Here is a 25,640-nt window from a genome sequence, read left to right as displayed (position 1 = left end):
ATAAGGCACAGGGCACCTCTGAACTTTGTTTTATCCTCCCACAGCTGGACAGCCTTATTGACTCATTGCTCCTGTGACTGATGTTACAATGGGAGACAGGCTTTTCAGAGCTCTAGCAAATTATTTTGCTAGTAAAACATAACACATTATGAGAAAGACTCCTGAGTTTGGGCCTAACTTGAAGTTTCCTGACATCTGTGGTACTCAAGAGCCCCGTGTCTTGAGCTTCCATGCATCGCAGCAGTGAACACACTCCACTGTAAATCCAAACTGCTCAAAGTAGATGCTATTAAAACAAAGCACTGAGCACACAAATGGTGAAAGAAAGAATAATATTTTTTTATTTTTTCAGATCCTCTTAATTGCTTGTCACATAGCACTCATGGCAAAAGCTTCAGAAGAGAAACAAAGAAATAGAGGCTAGATGTTTATTTTTAACTTACAAGATAATTTTGGTTTAGGCAGTTTGTCACATGACTAAAATTTTTCTTCACAGAAAATTCAGGCATCTACTTAGCCTTTAGATAATATTTTAAGATTATTAAGCACATTTGAACTTCCTGTGAAAATCTGAAACCACAGATGGAAAAATCTGAAAGATAATATTCTCACAGCATAAAGTGACGCTTTCTACAGTGCCTCATGTTTACTGTGAAGGATCCAGCTTATGCTTCAAACCAAATGTCTGCTCTATATTTAGTTTTGCGGAGTCTATTGTAAATCAGTACGTGTTGGTGGTTACCACACGCACAGTCCCAGAGCAACAGTTTGGATATATTGTAGAAAATGGCTAACATGCATGGCAACATGGTTTGCAACAGTTTTTTAGATGGCTGCTGGTTTAGAAAAATGTTCAGCGCCCCTGGCAAACAACTAAAATGAATGCTCAGAAAGTGAACAACTCCTTTAATAATTTATTAAAAAAAAAAAAAAAGTTAAATCTCATAGGGGTAGTTGACACACAGTGACTTAATGGATAGGTTGAGCATCAAATCCCAGTGAGGAAGCAGTTCAGAGAAATGTATGAGGCGACATGCCTGCCCTCCCAAAGTAAGAAAAGCTTGGAGAGCCACAGGTCCTGTTTTAATTATGAGTTTTCATTGTCAGCATGGAATAAGGTACTTCTAGTCCGTTGCAAACAGTTTTGTCAGCTCTTGTGGACTTTTAAAATTTGCACAAACCAAGGCGAACCCCGGGTATGGGTGGGCTTCGTCCAGCTGCGGGAGTCTCGGCCCCGCGAGGCTGCACGGCGAGCACTCACACCTCCGAAAGTCCTCTCTCTCCGTCCGGTTCCTAATCGCTGCTCTTCGAAGCTGGGCTGGCCCTGCGGGAGAGGAGAGCACAGAGTCACACGGAAAGCAGCCATTTCTGGACCTCGCGTCGGCCGGGAGCCTGCCCCGGCACCACCTTTTCAGGGGGTGGGGGGAGGCTTCCAGCGGGGCTCGGCCGCGGGGGACGCGAACCCGGGGTCAGCCGCGGGCCGCCAGCGAGGCCGCCGCCTGCCGGGGAGGTGCCTGGGGCGGTGGAGCGGGGCGGGGGGGTACCCGACACGGGGACGCCGCGAGGCCGCCATTGCCGAAGTCGCGGGTGTCCGCCGCAGCCGGGAGGGTGAGGGGAGGCGGGCCGCGCCACACAGGCGCAAAGGGGCGCGCCGAGCCCGCCCGGCCCCGGCCCCCGCCTCAGGCACCGCCGCCGTCACTGACGGGCGGGGAGGGCCGGGCCAGGCCGGGCGAGCCGCGGCGGCGGACGAGGCGCGGCCACTTCAGCACCGCCCGCGCCCGCAGAGCGGCAGGACCATAGCGCCGGGCCCTCGCGTCCCCTCAGCTCCGCCGCTGCGTTCTGCCGTCCCGAAGCCCCATGGCGGGGCCCGTGCCGCGGGGGCGCCTCGCCCCGCGCTGCGTGACACTGCTGCTGCTGCTGCCCCCATTGCTACCCGCCGCCCCGGCTCCGGAGGGGCCGTCGTGCCACGGCGCTTTCGACATGTACTTCGTGCTGGACAAGTAAGGGGAGCGCGGGGGGCCGGGCCGGGCCGGCACGGCCGCTACCTCTCTCCGGTCGCGGCTTTTGTTCCCGGCCGCGCGCGGCTGTTGGAGCCATCGCGGGGTCGAGGGGAGCCGGGCTATGGCGGTGTGCGCGCCGCCGCGGCCGTTACGGGCTGTAACGGTCCCTCCGGGCCGTAACGGCCGTTACGGGCTGTAACGGCTGCCCGGGAGAGCGATGGCGGTGGAAGCGGGCGCTCAGCGGACGGGGGTCGGTAGCCGACGGCTGGGCTGTACCATTCGTGGTGGAGAGGCTCACAGAAAGTTTTCGGCTCTCTCGGTGCCCTTGCTGCAGAGTCGTGGGGGCGGGGGGTCGGGGGTGGGTTTAATTTCCCCGCCACCCGTGTCCGTGGATATTGTGAAGTTTCCGGGGAACAGGGTTTTAGCGAAGGTCTGTGTTCCGCCCGAAAGTACATCGGTGGACATTTTTGAGGCATCCCGAGCAACAGGCAGCGTCTGCCACCCCTCCCCCTCAACAGCTGTTGATTATCATGTTTTTCGTGGGGAAGTTTGTGCGTAACAGATCGCCGTCAGCACGCTCCACGTTTTCGGGTGGAGTGGGAAGAGGAAAGACTTAGATTTGATAGAGTGGCTATTTGAACTGATGCTGCTGGGCCTCACAAGAAGTTATTAATGTGTTTTTCCATCTGGTGTGCTGTTTAATGTATGCAGTTTGCCGTGCCTTAGCTTGACAAATCCCCCAAAAAATCACAAGCAAGTTCCACCATGAGCCAGGGTTGGTGCTAACTTGAAATAATTAGAAAAGCAGAGTGCTGTATTGGCTAATTTCTCACTGAAATTGTCATCCTCCTTGCTTTCCTTAAATAAGGCCTACTAATAGCTTTTGCTTTCTTTTCAGATCTGGAAGTGTAGCACAGAACTGGCACGAAATATTTGATTTTGTAAACCAACTGACAGAAAGATTTGTGAGGTGCGTTCTTCTCCTTGTGACATCTATAATACTGGGATATGTTGGAAAAAAAAGCCATGCTTTTGTAAACTAAGTAGATATGTTTCATAAACATGTTAAGAGTTTGGCTTCTAGTGCCTAAATTGCTGGAAAATATTGAAAACTTCACATTCTCATGTTTGGAACTCAGTAAAAAGATGGTAATATGCATCTTTAAATACTTAGTCTCTAAAATTACTCTCACATGTTATTTTATTTTTAAGGTTTTTTCCTATAAGCCACATGCCTCATTTCTGCTAGAGTATTTCTTGTTTATTGCTTTTAGACATCTATATAAAGAAGGCAATCTGAATACATAACCATGTATTTGTAAATATATGGTGAAGGTCAAAAGGGAGTGTTTTTCAAGTGTAGACAAACATACAGGAAGTTTGTCCCATGTTAACAGTATGTATGTTATACATATATGTAACCAATTTTGTCTGTAACTGGTTGGCAGTATTGCTGCCATCAAAATAGCTGTTGTAAATACAGGCTAACTACTCTGTACAAACAGTTGAAAATTACTGTGATGCAGCATTTTGCTTTAAATAGCAACAAAACCCACCCCTCCTCCCTGCAACCCCACAAAAAACCAAACCAAACAAAAAACAAACCCAAAGGAAGACCCCCTAAAACACACAGACATAGATGATGTGGTACTTTTTGCTAAGGCAAATGAAGTGCAGCAGGCAAGTATAAACTTGGCTTGCTAGTAAAGGGATACAGTTAGGCTTGTGCAATTAAATATTGCTTAGATCCCTCTTGTAAAAAGCAAATCTTCTGTAAACCAAGTGGGTAACATGAACATTTGAAAGTTATTTTATAAGCTTTCGAATTAAAAAAAAAAAAAAAAAAACACAAATAAACTAAGGAGACCAAAGCAGCACTTATTTTCAGCAAGTAATGAAAAAATGCATTTACTCCCACTGAAAGGATGCTGCTAGTCCAGGGTAAATCTTTCAGTTCATCATCTCGTACTTCAAAATGACATCAAATGACAATCCCTTTTGCAATAGTTGTGTAGTGTTCTGGCTGCATTATCTGAAATAAAGCTATTGAACTGGCAAGTTACTCCACTGACTTTTCACACTGAAGGAGGATCAATTATAGTGCTGAGCCAGACAGCCCAACCTAAGAGCATCTTGCTTGGTGTCTGCGTGCTGAGGACTCAACCTTATGTGGCACAAACCCTTCACAGCATGACCGTTTTTGGGCTCTTGTGGGAGCCTGAGGAGTATAGCTACAGTGTTTCCCTGATGGGGCTGGAGCACCTCTGAAGGCTGATGAGGCCTTTGTCCTGCCTTCTGGCCTCAGTATATTTTCAGAATAGGGCACAGAGTCATTTGACCTTGCCTTTTCTTAAATTGAAATAGTAATTGCAAAGGACCAATTGGTAGCAGTTTGCTTCAGCTCTCACCTGAAGAATTAATTCATGGTCATGTGACCTGTGCATCTGCTCTCTGTTTTGGCTCATCTGTAAAATGCATGTTTGCAGTAATAGCAGTGTGTGCTGATTATCTTAGTTCGGAAAGCCCTGCACCTGCCAGAGCTGTCAGGTCTAATGGGTGCATTCATACAGTCCTCTGCCATCATCACATTTTCTGAGTCCTGGGAGAGCAGAACAGAAATGGGATGTCTTATGAAGGGGACAGTGTTGTGGTTGTCCTAAAGACAAGTTAACTAAATCGTAACTTTAAGGTTATTAAGTACAGAGAGTTGCATCTCAGACAGGGAAGTCCCATGTTACTTGGGCTAGGTGGTGATGTAATCCAAAGAGATCTGGATTGCAAGTACTTGTTTTTTGTTTGGCAACTGTTTGGGGCAACTAAGATTGATTATGCCATGTCTTAGATTATAGTTTAATTCAAATCCTCTCAGATTTTTGTATTCAGAGCCTTAATGGATAGACTGCAAGACTGGATTGTAAATCCAAGATCCAAATTTGCTATCTGAGCAAAGACTTGCCCAGTACTTACATTTCCAAGATGTCAATAATTTTAAGTTGCATTGTTGACATAAGCAACTGAAAGTTTATAGTCATTCATCTTTACAAGTGTTACATCTTTACTAGCATCAACCCAATAAATTAATGGTCATACGCATATATAGTCAATTTTAAAATTACTGAATATACTGAAATTGTCATGAATAGAAATCGAAAGCAGGTAAGAGAAATGTTGTTACAACTTATGTTAGGGGAGTTACTGTCTTGGACTTCCAGAGCATCAGTTCTTAAGAGATGCATTTTCCTCAGATAGTTGGATGTAATTCCTCTTAGTTTTGCTGAGAGACAGGTGGACCTCTCCAAAACAAGTCTAAATTCCTTAATAAAATAAATTTGTAGTGTTGCTTTTTATAACGACCTTTCCCCAGATACATTTATGGAAGTTGATCTTAAGTGTCACAATTTTATGTCACCAAAAGAAAAACATACTCATTCTGAAAGAGTTTGTCTTGTTCCTTTTTTAAGAAATGAACCAGTTGGAGGGCACTGTTTCTTTGATGTTGATCATTTTATGACCATAAAGTACAGTTTGAAATTTACATTGTGTCAGGATCAAACTATAAAAAGGGGAAACTGACCTTTGAACGGGTCCATGTATAATACCCCAGAGCAAGAATGTACTGCAAGTCTACGTCCCTGACTTATTTTTACACCAATAACTATGAAAATATAAAAGGATGTGTTACCTTTTGTACTTTGGTAGATCATAACCTGTGAAATTCATTTTCAGTTAGGTTGCAATGAGATCTTAACTCTTAAGTTTAGCATGTCGTGATCTGGAGTCCAGTCAGGCAAGAAAGAATAATTCTGCTACTTCATTCTCAAAGTATCTCAGTAAGGAGTAAATGGGCAGATACCTTTTAATTCCTCTCTCATTCTGTGTTTGTAGTTGAAAGTATGTTCTTTAGAAGCTGGAGGATAAAGATGATACTAATGAAGCATGAATAAGCAAATGAAATTCTATGCATCTGTGCATTTATTTTAATTTGTTTAAAATGTTGTTTGTTTGCTTGTTTTCTTCCCTTTTTTTAAAAGCCCCAAGATGAGATTATCATTTATCGTGTTTTCCACCCAGGCACACGTCATTATGCCATTAACTGGAGACAGGTCAGTGCACTGCTTTTTTAATTCTCCCACTCCCTCCTCTCCGCCCAAGGACTCTTATTCAATCAGAGGAACAGTAACAGATACTGAAAAATAACCTATACCTTTAAGTGGTGGCCAGTCATGAACCCTCTGTGTAGGGCTGGATTTAATTTTGTGAACATATCAATGGATATCCTAGTGAAAAAGTAAGGAGAACAATGATGTGGAATAAATTCTTGATGTGAACTCTGCCATTGCTTTGCAGAGCAACTAAAAATAATTTTTTCATCTCTGCATCTTCCTTGGCACAGCAGGAGAAACATGTCTTGCTTTTGCTTTTGTAAAAAAAACATCTGTAGATACGTCTTCAGTATTTTTTCATGTCTAGGTAAAGCATACAATGGTAAATTAATGAATCTTATAATCTCATATAAGGTTGGCATTTAGTTTTGTATTTTCAAATTAGAACTTCAAAATAGGTTTTAGACAGTGGAGTTGGTGCCACTTGAAAGGTGTGAGATCTTTCTGGCACCGTGAGGATGTATGCATAAGCCTGAACTCTTTGTCTCAGTTGATGTTTTGAAGGTGATGCAATTCAAGGCTGCTCATTCTGATTTTCTAAAGCAAATAATGATTAGCAGCTAAGATAAAGACAGGTGGAGAGACGCTGAAGAAGAAAACGAGGTAGAGAAGAGATTATTGTAAAATTAACTACTAAAGATCACAGGAACTGCTAAACAGTATTGCAGAATCACTGCTTTTAGTGGAGGACAGTTGCACTGTTGTCAGACTCCTTCAGAATCCTTTCAGGCTTGTCAAAACCAACACAACCTCCTCTCTATCTCCCTTCTGTCCAGAAGCTACACACACTGAACAACTTTTTGGATTTTGAACATGTGGATGAACCATTTAGGAATCATTTTAATGAACTATGGCAGGGTAGAAGTGAGGTAGTCTGTCCTTTCTGCTCCCTTTAGTAGAGTCAATACAAAAGTGTGGTCTGTCATAGTTTACTGCTTTTATTTTATTTTTAATAGTACAGAGCAGCAAGTATAAGACTTACTTGAGTGTGTACTTACAAGAGACCTGTCATGGGCAACACACAAATGTGTCTTGCTATAGAAATATAAGCTGACACCCTAGATACAGAACGTCTAGAGACAATTCTAAGCCCCTCCTGTTTTAGCATTTAAAAAAGTGGTCTGACTTTAGAACAGCTAATTTTTCACTTCCCCCTACTCAGGCTTGGATACTGGATCTGCTCTCTGTGAGGACACACAAGGTTACAAGCCACTTTTCCAGATGGCTTGAGAGAGGTCAGGAGAGGACACTTAAGCCTGTTCTGATGACTGCTGAACTCAATGAGATCCTTTCTCTCAGTTTTAGTAGGCCTTTAATTCCTGTCAGTGGCCTATTCCTTATCAAACAGTGAGAGGCAGTGCTGATAGCATACAGACCACTTTGAGTGCTTGGGCAGAACTCTGGAACCCAGCCACGGAAACACAAATGCCTTTTTCATTGCATGTCTGTGGCACGTTTGAAGCCATGGAAAGAGACATATTTTTCTCGGAAGCCTAGTTTAAAGCATAGGAAGAACCCTTTTTAGTTCCAGTGAGTTCTTCTGTGGGACTTTTTTTTAATGCAAGGTTTGCTGATGCTTTTGTGAATGTGGTAGGGAAAGGAAATTACTACCCTTATTGTTTAGGAGGAATTGTAAGAAGAATGATGGAGACAGTAGTAACTGTGACCATATATAGAGAGGTAAGAAAGGATAGATACAGTTGGAACAGCTGTCCTTATAAACATTAAAGGAGTCAACAGTGGAAAATTAGAATATCTAACAGTCATTGTTCCAAATAGAAGATGAGGATGGTAAGTCCAGTGTGGTTTTTGGAATGGTTGTGTATGAGTGTGTGATTATGGGATCTTACTGCTTTGTTTTTTTTTTTAATGTGCATTTTGGACTTGCAGGGATGTTTTTCCTCTCACTTGCTTGCTCATTCACAAACGTCATGAAACCACAATTCAGTCTCAGCGGTTAGTTCAAACTAGGGAAGTCTTTTTTGTTTTGAATGCCTCAGGCTTCTAATTGTTTGCACAAAGTTCTTGCTGTTTTTTACTGCATAATAAAGCTGTGGATATAAAGAAACCCACACCATAGCACTGAATTGTCCAGATTACCAAATATTTTGTGACTATGCACAGTGCTATGTGAATAGTTCTGGAAACAGAAATCAGTGTTAACAACAGTACACAAAATGCTATAATAAATACATAGGAAAAAATCCCAAACAAAACACCCAGATGGAAAAGACCTCTCACAATGGTTATATGCTATTTTAGAGATGCACATTTCACCTGTGAAGTTTAGCTGGAAACTATATGCTAAGTGGTAAACAAAAATTTGTGCATTCACATTTGGTGCTACTAGTTTTGAGAAGTGAGTTGTTTGAAAAAGTGGATACACTTACAAATATCATCCAGATGGCACAATGTCTTCTGCATTCCAGAAGAAATTCTGGTTTCTGTAAACCTACTTCTGCAGCATTTGACCAGTGTCCATGGCCAGGACTAGCCCTACTGACTCTGCTTAGGTGAAACTCCTATTGGAGCTAAAGAAAGATTATAGTAATGAAGATGGGAAAATAGAACACTTAAGCATCTGGTACATGACCAACCATACCCTACTATGCTTGTTGATAGTTTGATGGAGTTAACTGACTGTTCCTTTAATGTGGAGAGACATGTAACCTAGCAAGACATGTATGCATGTTCAGACTGTCATGTGAGCGAACCCTACGCTTTGGTTCAAGAAGCTTACCGAAACAGAGCTATCTGCAGAAAGCATGTTCTGCTGGGTATATAAAGAATGGCAGAGTCAATCACTTAGTTTTTTCCATCTCGAGCCCATGCAGGAGGCCTATAGTTCGAAGGAGAAAAATTACTGTGATTGTACCTAGCCCTCTTGAATATTTGAGAGGTGTAGAAAGCAGAAATCTCTTCCAAAGCGTGCATCTCAGGAGGCTGATGTGCAGGGTTTACTTTTACCAGTGCATCAGCTCTTTGTTTAGGGATGCAACCATCCCTTTTTTTCTTAAAGAACACTTATTCTTTGTCCCCTTCGTTTCACTAACAAGTGTGTGTTTTCCTATTATTATATTTCCTTCTAAGGAGCAAAACCAAAGTACCTGTTTTATTTGCCTTTATTAGAGATGAAGTATGTTGCCCTGAAGGCACACAGCCCCATTCCTGGTCATTGGGAATCACAAGTTCCCTGCCAAGGCACAAAGACAATTCAAGATTCCAGCACTTCAATAGGGAGAATGGAATGTGGAAAAGAAATATAAAATACTGTCCCCCATCCAGAAGAGCTAAGAAACCACTAATTAAAACTGCATAGATGTTAATGGAGACTCAGCATTTCATACAAGGCCAGCCCCCTGCCCAACTGAATCAGCACAACCTGAGGCTTATGTGCCAATTTCAGCTGGTTCTAACCTCTGCAGCTCTAACATACAAGCACAGATTTTTTTTCCCACAAAAAAAGCAGGGATTTGAAAGGATTTTAAGATTCAGTCCTCAAATATACTTTGCTTTCTAGCAAGTATAAACTTTTATATGTGTTGAAGATGCATTTATTTCCTTTATGTTGTCTTCTGTTAAGTGTATTTGGTCTCAAAGACAGTATCAGGTCTCTAGAAAACAAAGGCGTTCTGTGCTTTGTTACTGGTCTGTAGCTTTATCATTGGTCCTTTTAAATGGGGGTTTGATCTACACCCTGCTACTGTATAAGGAACTATTTATTACCTGTCTTCCACTGCCAGCAAATGCTGTGGTGCTGTCTACATAAGGAAACTAGGCAATGTATTAACATCAATAGTTGAACCACTTGCCTGCTCACAATACTGTTTTTAGCATTGTATCAATTAAACTTACTTAAAACAAGAGATAATATTAAGCAGTACCTGTTGAGTTGCCTAAATAAAAGCTTGCAGCTTGGTGAAACAGAGCTTATGCAGAGAGAAACCTCCCCTGTAAACTTCTGCTGATAGTTGCTTTGGCATGCTCCAACTCTGAAAGGCAAATGTTTACATTTAAAGCAGATCTGAATTGTGGAGCATGCTGTCACCGTTTAATGCAGGGTGACAATAAACCATGGCAGATGCTTTGTTAAGCCACTCCCCTTTCCCATTCCCCTTAGTCCCCCCTCCGGCCCCCCGCTAAGGAAAGGCAACAGGAGGGCAAAGAGAGGCAAAGAGAGAGAGGACTTGCAAGTTGTAAAGAATTAAAAATGTTTTACTAATTCTACTAGTAAAATAGAGAAAATAATACAAAATATACAAAACCATTCTTGAATTTCCTGGCAAAGCTCAGCACTGCTCCAGCAGCTTCAGGGCAGGCACCTGGAAGTCCTGGTTTGGACTCTGCAGTGAACTGGATTAAAGGATGCAGGGTCTGTCACTAGGCCTCAGATTGCAGGGATGGCGAACAGGGTCCTCCCTAGATGCTGGCCATAGTCAAAGAAGAACAAGACCCTCGTGATCTCCCACTTTTATGTGAAGTATCACGTGGATGGGATGGAATACTTAGTTGGTCAGTTTTAGTCACTTGCTCAGTTCACTCCTCCTTGCCCCTCTCACTTACGGGACATGCATCCTTATCAGTGACCTTGCATTCCATTGCTATGTCTGTTTACAAAAATATGTAGCCAACTTCAGAGAAGTGCAATTACTTAGAAGAACTCAGCTGAAAGGAAAATTCACTAAAAGAGAAACTGGTCTTGTTTTTAACAAAACCAGGACACATGCTCAGGTAAGGAGAGGTTGCTACATTTTAATTTATCTTAAATGGATTAGGTTGTTTGAAAAGCTGGGCTGCTTTGTAATCTCTCTTTACTAAATGGTATGTTCTCATTTCTAAATATAATTCTATAGTGCCCTGTCTTGGTGAAACACTGATGGTGCAAGACAAGTTCAGTGTAGAATTTGTCCCATGTAGGGAGCAGTATTTGTAGATAGGCTCATATACCTCGCAGCAGAGCTGGCACAGTCTCTCTGATAGCAAACAAGCCCTCTGTCCAATACTGGTGCAAGTTCCTGCCCTCCGAGACAACCTACAGCAGAGTTGCTCAAAGAGATAAAACCAGCGGGTACTGCTGAAGCTACCACCAGAACCTTTCCTGATCTCAGCCGGGCTGGGATTTCAGCTGCAGCCCCTGTTCATGGAATAGGTAAAAAGAACCCACAGATCAAACTGACAGAGAGCTTGTAGCCATGGTTGTGTTTCCTGGCTGCTGCTGGAAGAATTACCTGAAGTAGGTACAAAATTTAAAGAGAGAACAGACAGGGATACTATTAAAAATTAGATGTGCCTTTTCTAAAATACAGAGGTGTAATGCAGTGCATATGCTGAATGGAGAAGAGATATTAAATTTGTAGTAATTGAGCCCAAACACAGACAGGCTCAAGTTGCTGGTTTTGTTATGCTTTTTGCACCTCCCTCCATTGTTTGACTTAAACCACAAAGCCAATGACACTTTGACCTTTATCACTGCTACTGAATTGTACTGTGGTAATGTCCAGACACCCAGACTGGGGTCACAGTTCTATTATCATAAAATCACAGAATGTAAGGGATTAGAAGGGACCTCGAAAAATGATCTAGTCCAATCCCCCTGCTGGAGCAGGAACACTTAGATGAGGTCACACAGGAATGTGTCCAAGAGAGTTTTGAATGTCTCCAGGGAAGGAGGCTCCACAACCCCCCTGGGCAGCCTGTTCCAGTGTTCTTATACCCTTACTGAGAAGAAGTTTCTTCTCAGTTTTAAGTGGAACCTCTTGTGGTCCGGTTTTAACCCATTACCCCTCGTCCTACTATTGGTTGTCACCAAGTGTCATCCTCATGATACTCACCCTTTATATATTTGTAAACATTAATAAGGTCACCCCTCAGTCTCCTCCAAGCTAAAGAGACCCAGCTCCCTCAGCCTTTCCTTATAAGGCAGATGCTCCACTCCCTTCATCATCTTCGTGGCTCTGCGCTGGACTCTCTCCAGCAGTTCCCTGTCCTTGAACTGAGGGGCCCAGAACAGGACACAATATTCCAGGTGTGGTCTCACCAGGGCAGAGTAGAGGGGAAGTAGAACCTCTCTCAACCTACTAACCACTCCTCTTCTAATACACCCCAGGATGTCATTGGCCTTCTTGGCCACAGGGGCACAGTGCTGGCTCATGGTCATCCTGCTGTCCACCAGGACCCCCAGGTCCCTTTCTCCTATGCTGCTCTCTAATAGATCATTCCCCAACTTATACTGGAACTTGAGGTTATTTCAGTACAGATGAGTTTTAAAACTAGACTTTTTCCGTAGATTTTATAACTACAAAAAATATTACAAAAACTAGGGAAAAGAGAGTTTTGAGAGCACTGGAGAGATGGAATGAGGGCTTCAGAGTGCTATGGCTGATTGACTAAAGTGTGTCCCATTATCAATATGGTTCAGGCACACATGAACTCCTGTGCCCACCCTCCAGGCCTGCTCAGTGTGAGTTTTAGTATGACTGAACTAACCTCTCTTGATGTCTGGTGGGGCTCATTTGCTGGGGTCAAAGTCATGCATGTGCATTGGCCTTGTGACACCCAGGCCAAGACTCGCTGGTACCTAATCAACTCAGAGCATGGGTGGAGCTTGTTCACACCTGGCTGGGCCTATGTGGTACAGATGTGCCCCAAGGGAAAGAGAGGGTGACTGATTAAATGCAGCTAAACAAGCTCATGCCACCAAAGATTTTCCTGGAACCTCTTGTAGTCAGAGGCCTGGAAACACCAGAGACTTCTGTGTGACTGGGTCACAAGACATTTTAAATAAGTAAAACTGAAGCGATTGTACAAAAGCTATTTTTGCAAAATGAAATCTGTTTCAGAAAACTGGGACTTCACTTGCTGCTTGTTTCTTGGCAGCAGAACACTAATGCCTGTGATGTGCTGCCGCTCATTTCTGGCAAGCATGAATGGTTTATAATCTGCGTTCATACATAATCAGTTTCAAGTTGTTTCTTTAGATGCAGAATGTAAAATATTTGGATCAAACAGATTGTATTATCTTACATAATTTGTTCTCGTCCATATATTCAATGCCACTTTTTTTTTTCTTTTTCTTTCTTTTTTTTTTTTCCCCACCTGCTTCCCAATCATATCAGTTGATCCTGTGATTGGAAGCTTATTACAGCTATGGATTGTACTTTGGAACAGAGCTTCTAAACATAGAGGAAGCCCATCAGTGGAACAAATGACTTGTGGGTGGCATTCAGGCAGAGCAACATATGCATTCTTTCTCATTTTGTTTACCCTAAGGAAAGCTTTCACGCTTCCTATAATGTATTTTCCCTCCATCTCCTCACCCCTGATGGTTTCCTCTGTGTCACCTGTATTTGTTATAGTGTTTTATACATTCTGGCCCAGATTTTTTCTCTGCTTATTTTTTGCTTGTCCTTCCCTAGAACAACTTTCCACAAGCTTCACTAGAACTTTGTATAATAATTAAAAACTTCCAGATTTGATTCTTTCAGTAAAGTCTCTCTGCCTTTTTTCCCCACTCATATTGATTTCACTGGAAATAGTTCCTTTTGTGCTACCTATGTGCTTCTCCAGTCTTACCATCATAGTTAACTGAGCATGTCGCAGTCAGTGATGGATTTATTTAAAAGCCCATGAGAAATAATGGCACAACTTCATCCTCTGGTTAAACATAAGTGAGCTGCAACCTGTGTAAGTGTGATGTCTTGTCAAAGGTCACACAGAAAGGTAGCGACAGCTGAGAAATTTAAAACTATCTTTAATCCTGGTCCCTTTCGTTGGATACAAGAGTTGTCTTGCAAATGGTGCATTTTTTAAGGAGAGGATTTTAATTATTGTGATTCTGCCGTACCCCATTAAATACCTGTATATTGACCTGGAAGCTTATTCTAGATATAGAACAGCTGTTTTAAGGGTTTTCTTTTTTAATTGCAGCATGATTGGAAGTGAAGTTCATTTAATTGAGCAAAGTAGACTTAATATAACAGAATTTCCATTGGGCTATCTTTATGCTGAGGGTTTGCCACTTCTTTGCAATATCTGCTCTGTCTGAAACATTTTACTTGAATCTAGCTCTTTGTCTCACTAAGGCATATTGTGTTATTTAGGTCTAAAATATCCGTTACCACATTGCTGCTCCCATTGTGAATATAAAATCTGCCTCCGCGTGGTATCTCAGCTGAATGCTATATTTTACAGATTTTAATTTCAGACCTCCCTTATGTCAAATACTGATTTTTCCATCAATAAACTAACCCCTTTCCCTGTTTCAAATCATACTAACAGTCTTTTACCTTTTCCTTTTCAGAGAGAAAATCAAGAAAGGTCTCAAGGATTTGGAAGAGGTAAAACCAGCAGGTGATACATACATACATGAAGGATTAAAACAGGTAGGCTTTACTTATCTTCTTGCAATCAAAATATCCTCTCTTCTCACTATCTGGATAACAACAGCAACCTGTAACATAAATGGATTGGTTTTATGTCTCAATCTGTTACAATCAAATCTTTTTGGTTTTCAAAATGGTCCCAAGATTGCTCAGATACTATGCAAATCCCATGCAGAAGATTAACCATCACAGAAAATTTCCATATGGAATTTGTTTGACTTGATCCTTCGCAATAGCGAGTGATTCTTTGTTATCAATCAAACAGCTAATGCAGCATACCAGTTATTACTGGTAAATGGTCACACACAGCTTTGTAGGGCTGTGAGTGTAACCGTACTTTCTAGAGCACATGCTTATGGAGAGTTTACTGCACAGATCACCGTTTTCAAGATAAAGGGTCTTAATTTTGGACTATCCAAATTATGGAGTTCCAACTGCTTATATTTTCTTCAGACATACAGTTAAAGTATGTTTTGCCATTTTGCTCAGACTTGGGCCCTGAAGGTAAGGATCCAAACTTTCACTATTAGGAATAGAAACTAATTTTTTTCCTCTATGCCTGTGGAGCCCAGTTTGTAATTGTGATCTGCAGGCTGAAAAGCTAGGCAAACAGAAGTTTCTTGCTGTTTAAAAATATATATATTTTAAGCCATTCTTGTATCTTGGAACCTATTGACTGGCATTTGAAATCTGAGGAGTAGCAAAGGAAACCTTATGGTGGATGTAAGGAGAAGTGATCTTGACAACTCACAGGGTATCCATCCTGAAATAATCAAGTGTTTCCAAGGGTTAATCAGTTAGTGACCCCAGCACTTTGGAGGTGGGCTGACCACTGACTGAAAAATACTGATGAATGACTTCCTTGTTAGTAAAGAGTAAAAGAGAGACAGAAGATTGTCACAAGAGATGGGTTTGAAGATAAGACTTCAGCATTGTTTCAGATACTATGTTCGCTTAGAAGAAGTATTTTGGTTAAAAGTTCAAGTGTAATTTTAAGCTGCATAAATATTTTCTGTTTTCAGGCCAATGTGCAAATTGCGAAGCAAGGAGCCTCAAGGTTTTCTAGTATCATCATTGCATTGACAGATGGCAAACTAGATGGTCAGATTCCCTTGTATGCAGAGAAAGAGGTAAGTGCTAGATGTAAATAAATGCATGTTATATTCTGAAAAGTTTGTGTGCTGTCTATTGAATGAAAAAAATTCTTATTCCTCTGTTCTATTCTGGGGCAGGCAAAGAAATCCAGAGAACTGGGAGCTAGAGTGTACTGTGTTGGCGTCCTTGGTTTTGTACAAGAACAGGTAAGAACATTAGCATTTTAGGCTACTAGGCAGTATCTTGTCAGGGTTTTATACAGTTAATGTTAAATAATATATAAATTAATTTTACTTACATTAGGCACTGAGGCTTAGGAAGCAGACACTCAGATGTGTACATGGACATAAATAGAATGCGTGTCACCTTCATTGCTGAGAAGACCCACAGGAAATACCCTTGCTGACTGGTAGCTGCCAGCAGTAAAGGATGCAGGCAAAACCACTTTCATTAAGGTGGTGACTAAATTAGGCTACAGGTCGCATTAACAGAGTAGTTATAAACAAACTTCAAGCAGAGTATATAACAACTTTGGGATAAGAAGGGTCCATGTCTTTCATTGCCTGATAGTTCTTCCAGAGCTGCTGTGTCCTAATCGGGGATGTAGCTACTCTTGTACTGGGAAAGTGACTTAAATGGAGAAGTACACAGAAGACTTGTTAATATACAAGGGCCATAGAAAGGCTTTTTAATGGAAGGCACAGCAAATAGGGGAGGTAATTCTGGAAACTGCTGCAAAATCACTGCCAAGATACAGGCTCTGAAAGGTTTATTTCATGTGGTGGTTTGACATGATGGCTATCCACTATACCATTTTGTTAGCTGCATTAGGTTGTAGTTAAGTCCTCCCATTTAGAATTATAGAATAGTTTAGAAGGGACCTATAAAGGTCATCTAGTCTAACCCCACCCTGCAATGAGCAGGGACATCTGCAAGTTTGTTTTAGAAGACACATAGTTAGCTGTGAGGGAACTAAAAAAATTCCTTCTCTTTGCCAAGTTGATGGGAGTTGTTTTTAGACAGCCATTTACATTTTAAGGCTGAAAAGCAGTGTGATGTATTTAATTTGCCAAATGACTCACATGTTTGCATGTGTTCTCTCTCCAAAGCTTGAAAAAATTGCTGACACGAAAGAGCAAGTCTTCCCTGTCACTGGAGGATTCCAAGCACTTAAGGGGATAATCAATTCTGTGAGTATCAGGCAATAAGCTTAACATTTCCTCAAGACTATGGCATACTCTCCAATCCCACTTGCTTTTTCAGGCAGAATTTGTTCTCCTTATCTCAGAGATGCAGCTCTGTAAATTAACATTTCCTGCCACTCCTGCAATTATTGATGCTCAAACCTTGTATGGAGTTTGAGGGTTCCATACAAGTGCAGTGAGCTTGTGGGAGTTGCATTGAGGAATGGCTGGTATAGTTTTGGTTTAAAACAAATTGAGACACCCAAAGAGAGTTGAGAACAACTGGTTAAAATCATTAGGAATGGGTGAAATTTATGAATTGCTCAAATCTTCCCATACAGAGAAGCATTTTGAATACGTATTTGATTTTAAACAGTTGTTTTCCCAGTAAGTGGTAAGTTGCAGTTCCTTGTTTTCAGCGTACCATGAGAAAGTCCCATCAGTGAGATGGGGCTATTGAACTGATTACTGTTATTTTCAAGAAGGGGTCAGAGCAGGAGGAACATTTTGGTTCTGATCAGTGCAGGACAGTATTTTAGCTATGTGTCAAGATGACACATTTGCTTGTGGAGACCTAATTTATTTGCTTCATCTTAGACTAAACACTATGTGTTTTATGGGAGGTTAAAAGTGCTGCTGCTGCATATATGCACCACAGAGGAAAAAAGCTTACTGTTAAATGTCAAGGCAAAACCAATAACGAAATCCTTTTCTTCTGAGAGAGATCCCATTACAATTAATTCCACCCCCCCCTTTTTTTTTTTTTTCAAATAAAGGATACTACTCTCATACAGGATATTATGCAGTCACAAATTTATCATTTCACTTCAATAGTGTGTTTTGTGTAATGTCATAATTAAGCAACTTATTTTCCTTCTCATTCCTTAAAATAAATGTATTTTCAGAAGCTTCCTTGAACATTCTAAAGAAATATAATCAACCTTTTCATGCAGTAACATTTATTTTCCTGAAAAGATAGTACAGCCCACGTGGTACTCCTTTTAAAAAATCTCATTCTGTGCCATTTCAAAGACTTAAAAGAACTGGTTATTCTGCCAGTGTGAAGTGATGCAACGCTGAAGTCACTAGTGATAGACTTATTTAAAAAGAGCTGAATGTTTAACTTTCCGAGGATACTACATTTCAAAATCTCTATGTCAAGATAGAACTAGATAAAGGCATGAAGACATTTGCCTTTGGAGTTTTCCTTTCCTACAAAGGTCCCTGACCTGCAGTTTGGCCCCTTCCAAGGCATTAGGTTTCTCCATTCTTCTTGCTCTTTGATGAAGCAGCAGGAGCACAATCACTTGAGATTTCTGAAGAGCTCAGCTTAAGAAGTCTGTAAGTCAAACATACAGGAGATTGGCACATCTTGTAGGCTGTCCCACTATCCCCCATTCTTGGCCAAGGTATTTTTGGGCAGTCTTTGGCTAGTAGCAGTGCCAGTCTGCCTCTTTCATACCTCCAGGAGCTTTCAAACACCTTCACTTTTTTTTTGTGGACAGAGTAGGGGAAACATTTCTGATAAGATTTGGCAGATGGTGTTTGCACAAGCCTCAATCCAGCTTCTTCTGGAACTTGTGAAAAACATGAGTGTAAAAGTCCCAGATTTGTGCATATCAGAGCTGTAGCACAAGCAAAGACACACATAATGGCAGCCCTTTGTTTTAAGATAACATCTTAGCACTGACAGGAACTGTACAGAAAAAGCAAACTTAAAGTATACTATTCTACAGCTTAAATGTGTTGTCTTCTTTAAACTATGACTGAACTCCTGAATTGTTTAGGGTTTTATTTAATGACTGCAGATGGAATAGACATTTTAACACTTGGTTTACTGCATATTTCAGTCCATAAAAGTCCAGAAAGCCTTTCTGATAGGAAACTGTCTTCGGTCTTACCTGTGTCACTCTCACTTGTTGGGATAAAGGATCAAACAAAATCAGTTAGTGCTAGTGATTTCATAGCTCTTGGGAGCTTTTAGGGGCTTGAATATTGTTTACAGCTTCCTGCGAAGCACTGTCTAACTAGAGCTTTATTTAGCTGTCCAGGCATTTGAAACTCTCATTTTCTCTTCTCTAGTAAGCATCCATAAAGGTATTTGGTGGAAGCAATGGGAGAATGATACCCTGCCAGCATTCTTGTTTTACCACTGAGCATGGACAGAAGTATCCATAAATAGTCTCTTTCTTTCTGTCTTTCTCTCTTTCTGTCTTTCTTCTTTAAATGCATATGTGGTGGCTGTATTAATGTGATTTTTTTGTATGCTGTAGTTATAACTCAATTTTCTTTGAAAGGGTTTTGACTGATTATGACAATTCATTCTCATTGCATTATAAAATTGATAAGCAGATCTAATTGAACATGAAATAGTCACAAGTTTCCTTTTCATTCATCATTATAAATCCATTTCAGTTTGCAAGTTAGCTAGAGAATACAGACTCAGAGGGACACTCTGTCATTAAAGGGAAACCTAATTTCAAAACAGATAAAAATGAAATACCTACATCACAAAGATGCAGAGGTATTGCTTAAAAGGTGGTGTGGAAGGTGCAGCTGCTCAAAGCCTTTGCTACATTTGTCCCTACTGGACTCAGCTGTGAAATGTTTTGGCTGCTACATTGTTACACTTGCAGCAAATTCTGCCAGAGCTGAGCAATTAATTGATTGATGGCAGAAAAAGTGATGAGCTTCATCGTAGAGTATCTGTTAATACCTGCTTCTGCAGTTGTTTGAGGTCTAAGCAATTACTCCAGTTTATTTTCTTTGGACATTTTAACTGTGTTTGACTGTGGCCATGGATTAACATTCAAGAGACTTGGAGATTAGCATTTACAGAAAACCTGTAAATGCTAAATTTCAGATGTTGAAAAGCTTGCATTGTGTTTTCACCTCCTTACTTCAGATAAAATCCCAGTGAATTTAGTAAGGATTTAAGCACCACCATGCTGTGTTGTGTTTCTGTTGAATAATATCAACTAACAATATAAAACTATGCAGTCTTCTCTAGAGGCCACTGTTTTATGAACTTTCCAGCTCTTCTGGCATTGCTAATATCTAACTTTACAAAGTAGCAACTGAACAGCATTGTCAGAGTAAATAAATATAAGCAGAAGTCTAGAGCTTAAAAGAAAAATGCTGAAGGCAAGTTATTATGCTATCAGAAACGGTTTACTGATGTGGTTTGGCTGATAATTACATGGAGTGTGGCCTCATGAGCAAGCCAGAGCAGTGTGAACTGTAAAGGTTTTGGAGTGCACAATTTATGTAGTATGAAACTGTCACATAGTGATATAAGAAAATGAAATGCATTCTTTTTTTCTCTTCCTTTCCTACATAGGATTTTTTTCCCCTCCCCATTTGATAAAGAACTATTTGGGAATTTATCATTTACATTGTTAGATCCAAGTCCATCTGTCGTAACCAATATAGCACCTTCCTACCTGGCTTTGTGGGTCATGAGGCTGCACATCTCTTGATACAAGAATACTGAGCTGTAAGCAGTGTGTAAGCAGGCTAACTCAAGAGTGCCTCACTTGTGTCTAACTATAGGTGGTCCTGATCCAGTGCTTTCATCAGGAGAAACTGTGGAGACTTTATACTCATTAAATAGCTCAGTCTGAGACACAATTTCTCAGGCATCAGGTAAACTCTAGAACCAGTACTGGACTCTGTCAAGGAGGGGAGCAGGGGAAGTTTGTAGAAGCAGATAATGTTGCTGTTCTGAACACTGCTTATTTTAACTGTTTGATCACTTATGAAACTATGACTGGAAGAATAATGAGAAGAAGCCTAATTAAGGAGCTGGGAGCCAAGCTGCTGCTACCACTTAACTCAAACACATGGAGCCTTTAGACAAGACAATATGCCTCTACTCCATTGTTAGAGTTGTTTTCTAGTGCCCTGCCTGCTTGTCTGCCCTAACCCAGTTTGATTAACATCAGACTGTATCTTTCATAAGGCAAAAGTTTCTGTAATGTTCCCAAAACACTCTACTGTAAATCAGTATGTTGTTTTATTTCCATTTTTTTCTGCGATTTTCTCATGTTTTGCCTGCTTTGATGGCATGTTTCTGTGCATGGGGTTTGCAGAGCTCAGCAAATATGAATCGCTTTTGTGTGCCGCGTTCTGAAAAACAAAACCAGTGAAAGATCCCTGCTTCCCCTTTTGCTTAAGTGAACACAAATCCTACTGAATTGTGAGTGAAAGTTGTCCACTTGTCTCTGCAGGCAAGGCTCCTGCCTTTTAAAGTTACATTAATGGAACTCACTTCAGTAACATTATTAGAGCATGTGACAGTTCTAAGTAGACTTAAACACATTCTTATACTAAAGTGAGTTGGCAGCACTTAATACGGGAAGTTAAAATATATGTTGCACTTAAGGAACCCCACAAAAACTTATCAGATAAGACTTCAGGAACTGATACATGCAGAACTTAAGAGGAAGTAGTCAGTTTAGAAACAAAAAAAGTTTAGTCCAGAATTGTTTTATCTTTAATTGTTACAAAATTTCTTAAGAATTCTACCTCAAAAGGAATAGAAATAGAATTATAAAGCACTCTTTTTGCTTATTTTCCAAGTCCTCAGTTTTGAATTGGTCATTTTATGTGGGAAAACCACCCTTAAACATACTGAAAAAAAAATGATTGAGGCATGTAAGCTGAGCAGTTGCATCACCTAGAGTATTTTTACATTGTTCTTTGGAATTTAAATTGTCTCCAAGTTGGTTGAGCGTATCAGGAAAAAACCTCAACCCTTAGCATAAAGTTTTAAGTTTGTCCAGAAAAAATTGCAAATTCATAGATAATATTGCAACAAAATAAGAGACTCATTGAGTCTGGGATCTCAGTGTACGCATGAAGAGACAGAACACAGTAGAACAAGTTACTAATTGCCTGTGAACAGTCTCCCTGCAGCTGTACCTTGACTACTGTGTTCAGCTCTACAGATCTCAGTCCAGGAATGGTATTCACAAAAATTGGAGGAAGGTTAGCTAACTGGCCAGCTACAATAGTGAAAGGGACAGCAGTATGACAGAAAGGAATGATTCCTGAAAGAACAGAGTAATACATTAATACATGCATCAGTAGTTCTTTTCTCAGGCTGAGCTTTTTTTTTTTTTTTTTTTTTTTTTGCGGGGGTTGTGTGTTTGAAAATGCTTGCACTGAAATTAGTAGCACCACTTGCTTCATGGTACCTTACCCCACATGATCAGATATCTCAGTATCTACTCATGTATCCATCTCTTGGTGAAAGGGTAACCTGTGGGAGAAGAGACCTCAGTGTTTGTAGGGTGCAAACTCCAAGGCTAAAGTGGAGTTACTTAGAAGCATAAAATGAGCATACCTAGGAACAGTAAAATTGAACAAAGGATTAAAAGCATCCACGGTCCTTTGAGAAAATATATTAATAACATACCCAGTGGCAGAGTCTTACTAAAGTGGTCTAAGCAGGTAGTGCTGTAAAAATCTTACTGCCTAATTGTAAAAATTAATTCCAGTAAAATTCTTGTTGATGATAGAGGGAAGTCTGCTCTGATTGTAAAGAACAGTCAGCAAAATCCCTTGAGAATTGAGATTCATTTGAGCAATGGTGAAGGATATCTATTGAATATAGAGAGATTCCATGTCAGGTAGATGGTACCTGTATCAATCATTGTACGTGACAATACATTCCTACCTTTGAGTTAGATGGATTGATGACAAGCCAGATCAGTGGGGGCCAAAATGAAGCACTGCATAAAATGTATGTGATAGTGTCATGCTCAACAGCTCTCAATGCCTAGCTAGTCACTTATCTTCAATGTGGTGATAGTCACTGTCACAACACTTGTACCCTGATACTTCAGTAGAAAGTGGAGCCACATAGCCTGTTGACAAGACTTGATGTAAAGCAGGCCTGTACCTATAGGCCTTACAGTCTAACAAAAAGTCAGCAGGGAGAGAGGCACAGAGAGAGAAGTGACCCATGTTGGACAGTGAGTTGGTGCCAGAGCAAGGAAAAGAACAAAACCTAGCAAGTGGTAGTCAGTTGTGTTGAGGTAGGCAAGAACTGTTTCAAATTAAGAACAATTTTAAGCTTTTGGGTTTGTAAAACTTACTGCAATGACTTTACAAAAATATGTTCCAGTCTCCCTACATCAATTTTTGACATTGCACTAGAGTGATAGTAAATTACTAAACTTGTAGGAGTCTATCAACATTTCCCACTGTTACCTGCTTTAAGGCAACAAGACAGGTTGGCAGAGTTCATATTTATGGAGAATGGGAAGCTTAGCAACTGCAACACTTAGTGCACCAATGTTAAGACGTTCTGGTACATGCACAGTATCTCTAATGTGAATGTTTACCGAGCCACTTGTATCTAAACTCCTTGTGTCTCACTGGCCAAGTTGCAAGCAACTTGATTATTGAGTAGTAATCAGGGACTAAATGATTTTCAAGTAGTCAATATTTTTGCCCTGAGCCAGCTCAGCTCACTAGAGCTGAAATTCCTCCCTAGTCTACCTTGCTTAGAGTATGTTGAGACTGCTCCCCCTTTTTTCCTTAAATTATGTCCCTCAGCTGCAGATGAGGGAAGAAGGGTCAGGCAACTACTGCATGCTCTTAAGATTTTTTTCAAGAGAAAAATCAGCTTAAACAGTTCATTATCAATTATACATCAACTTAATTGGATCATTTCCTGTAGGAAGAAAATATGCTCAGTTTATGCACTGGGAATCCAGGAAGTGAACTATTAAACATTTAAGGAGGTGGGGGGAAGAGAAATGCAACAAGTTATCATTAAAAGAATTATTCTGATTAAATCAATCATCTTTAATCCCCTTGGATGGTCTAATAATCAAGCTGCACTGGGTGCAAGGTTTAGAACTAACATTGTGCTATGTTTTCCATGTGATTGAGACTGAGTAGATAGTTTTGGGAATTACTGCATGTAGTTGTTAAAAGGAATCAATGGCCTGGAATAGAATGCTTTCTGCTCTACCCTTCACTGCTGTGCAGCCCTTAATTTGACATTCTCTGACATATTACAAACCATATAATGTTCTCCTGGAGAACAGAGCTTGATAAGCCAGCAACATGACTGACATGGTTCCAGTTTGTGTGAGCATGCATGTGCCTTCTGATCTGGATTTGACTTGTCAGTTATCCCTGCATGGCTATCAGTTCTATTACATAAGAGATGCTGTAAAACTTGCTTAAACTGAAACACTCCCAAGTCCAATTGAAATCTAGTATTTCCTTGGTGATAAGTTTCTTCAAGCCAGATTTTCCTTACTAATAAAAAAAAGAAAAGGCAAGCTAAATAGCCCAAACAACTTTTTTCCTGTTACAGAAAATAATAGTTTCTCTTGATTCTTATTTATATTACTTGATAAATAATGGGTTTAGGGTTGTTTTTAATAATTTGGGGGTAAAGGTTCTGATACTGTTAAAATACACATCTCTTATGACCCACAGTCTTGTCATCTACATGTAGTTTACTCAGTGACTGCAAATGAGGTACTGCTTAGACATTGTATAATTGGAATATTCTCACTAACCTGACACTGCACCAGGCTTCTCTCTGATGGTTATTTTATGCAAGACCATATGTCTTAGAGATTTTTTTTTTTTTTTTCATTTGGATAGGGGACAGGATAGCAACCTTCCCCCCACCTCCTTTACCCTTGCTCTTTATCTAAAGCATTGCTGAGCAATGTCAGGACATAGGCTGAAGCTGGCAGCAAGTTGTAGTTAAGAGCACAGATGTTTGGCAGCAAATAGAGGTGAATCCCATTAGGAACTGCTGTAGTTCCTTTGCCTGGAATTTGTTGGAGAGAAACATCAAAACAGAGTTTCCTATGAAAGCATGTGTTTCATTCCAAGTTATCTTGAATTGTTTTCTGTTTAGTGTGAGGTGGTCCTGTTGCATTATTGTTTTCCTCACAGATGAGCACTGGGGAAAAAAAAAAAAAAGGTAAATTATAGGTCTTGCTTTAACACCGTAGAGACATGTGATGTGGGACTGACTCATACATGTAGTATGGAATTTCATTTGGCATATGGATCCTTTTTTTTAAAAACAAACAAACAAACTGCATTAAGTTCAGATTATAATGTGACAGACCTTATGACACTATCTGAAATAACACAAGATTTTCCTTTGGAAACAAGTGATTACCTTCAAAGAGTTTAAACATTAATTAATAAATGGAGCAGGTGGCCTGTCTAGAACCTAAGGTGTGCTGTGAAGGTGCTTCTGATTTAAGGATACTCAAGTGTAATTGATGAAATCAAGGGCTCTACTTATATTCATTTTCTCTTGTAACCTGCTCCAGGTCTTTATATTTAAAGCCTAACTCTACCACAGTATAAGGGGACACAACTTGTAATGATATTGGCATACAAACAGCCTAAGTTTTTCACCACCTTGATTTTGCACATGTTCATTTTTACATGCTATAAGGTTCAACGAATGCAGTATGAAAAATACTGATCTGTGGACACTTAGCATTTCATTCTCCAGAACAAAAACAACAAATGAGTCCATTGCACCCATTAAAAACCTCTTGCTTTACTTTAATTTCCTTTTTACTGCCTCTGCAGTAGTGGGAAAAAAGTTGTAAGATACATGAAAAAAAAAAAAAGAGGAATAAAGCTGCCAACAGTACTGCTAAATGACTCATAGAAAAACAAAACACATGGAAACATGAGTTAAGCCCAGTCCTAATTCAGCCAATCAGCACAAATGAAAGCAAAATCGTTTTAGAAACTAAACTAAGCACCTGTGTAAACTCAGTTTTGATAGGTTTTGCTTGACTCACTCCAGCCAGA

At 40.5% G+C, this 25,640-nt stretch overlaps 1 protein-coding gene and 1 long non-coding RNA gene across 7 annotated transcripts in view; one reads left to right on the top strand and one right to left on the bottom strand.

The window, feature by feature from the left end:
- Window positions 1–318: 318 nt before the first annotated feature.
- The window catches only part of LOC135579376 (uncharacterized), a 104,584-nt gene continuing 79,262 nt past the window's right edge, over window positions 319–25,640 (bottom strand). For 2 of the 3 annotated variants that reach the window (XR_010472353.1, XR_010472351.1), the window contains 3 exons: window positions 10,048–24,762; window positions 5,683–6,466; window positions 319–1,324 (listed from right to left, as the gene is read on the bottom strand). This is a non-coding gene — a long non-coding RNA (uncharacterized LOC135579376). Of the gene's footprint in view, window positions 1,325–1,544; window positions 1,685–5,682; window positions 6,467–10,047; window positions 24,763–25,640 lie in introns of those variants that run through there. The other variant, XR_010472352.1, reaches the window with a different exon arrangement.
- Window positions 1,761–25,640, top strand: part of ANTXR2 (ANTXR cell adhesion molecule 2) — a 121,159-nt gene continuing 97,279 nt past the window's right edge. For all 4 annotated transcript variants that reach the window (XM_065061693.1, XM_065061691.1, XM_065061692.1 and 1 more), the window contains exons 1-7: window positions 1,761–2,000; window positions 2,899–2,970; window positions 6,032–6,103; window positions 14,463–14,544; window positions 15,567–15,674; window positions 15,777–15,845; window positions 16,749–16,829. In XM_065061693.1, coding sequence (XP_064917765.1) covers window positions 1,858–2,000; window positions 2,899–2,970; window positions 6,032–6,103; window positions 14,463–14,544; window positions 15,567–15,674; window positions 15,777–15,845; window positions 16,749–16,829 — 627 coding nt within the window. In that variant the 5' untranslated portion in view covers window positions 1,761–1,857. The remainder of the gene's footprint in view (window positions 2,001–2,898; window positions 2,971–6,031; window positions 6,104–14,462; window positions 14,545–15,566; window positions 15,675–15,776; window positions 15,846–16,748; window positions 16,830–25,640) is intronic.

Source organism: Columba livia, chromosome 4, assembly GCF_036013475.1.
Source record: "Columba livia isolate bColLiv1 breed racing homer chromosome 4, bColLiv1.pat.W.v2, whole genome shotgun sequence".
In the NCBI taxonomy this organism is placed as follows: domain Eukaryota; kingdom Metazoa; phylum Chordata; class Aves; order Columbiformes; family Columbidae; genus Columba; species Columba livia.
Note: the sequence above shows the minus strand (reverse complement) of the source record. Positions and strands in the feature narration are given on the sequence as shown.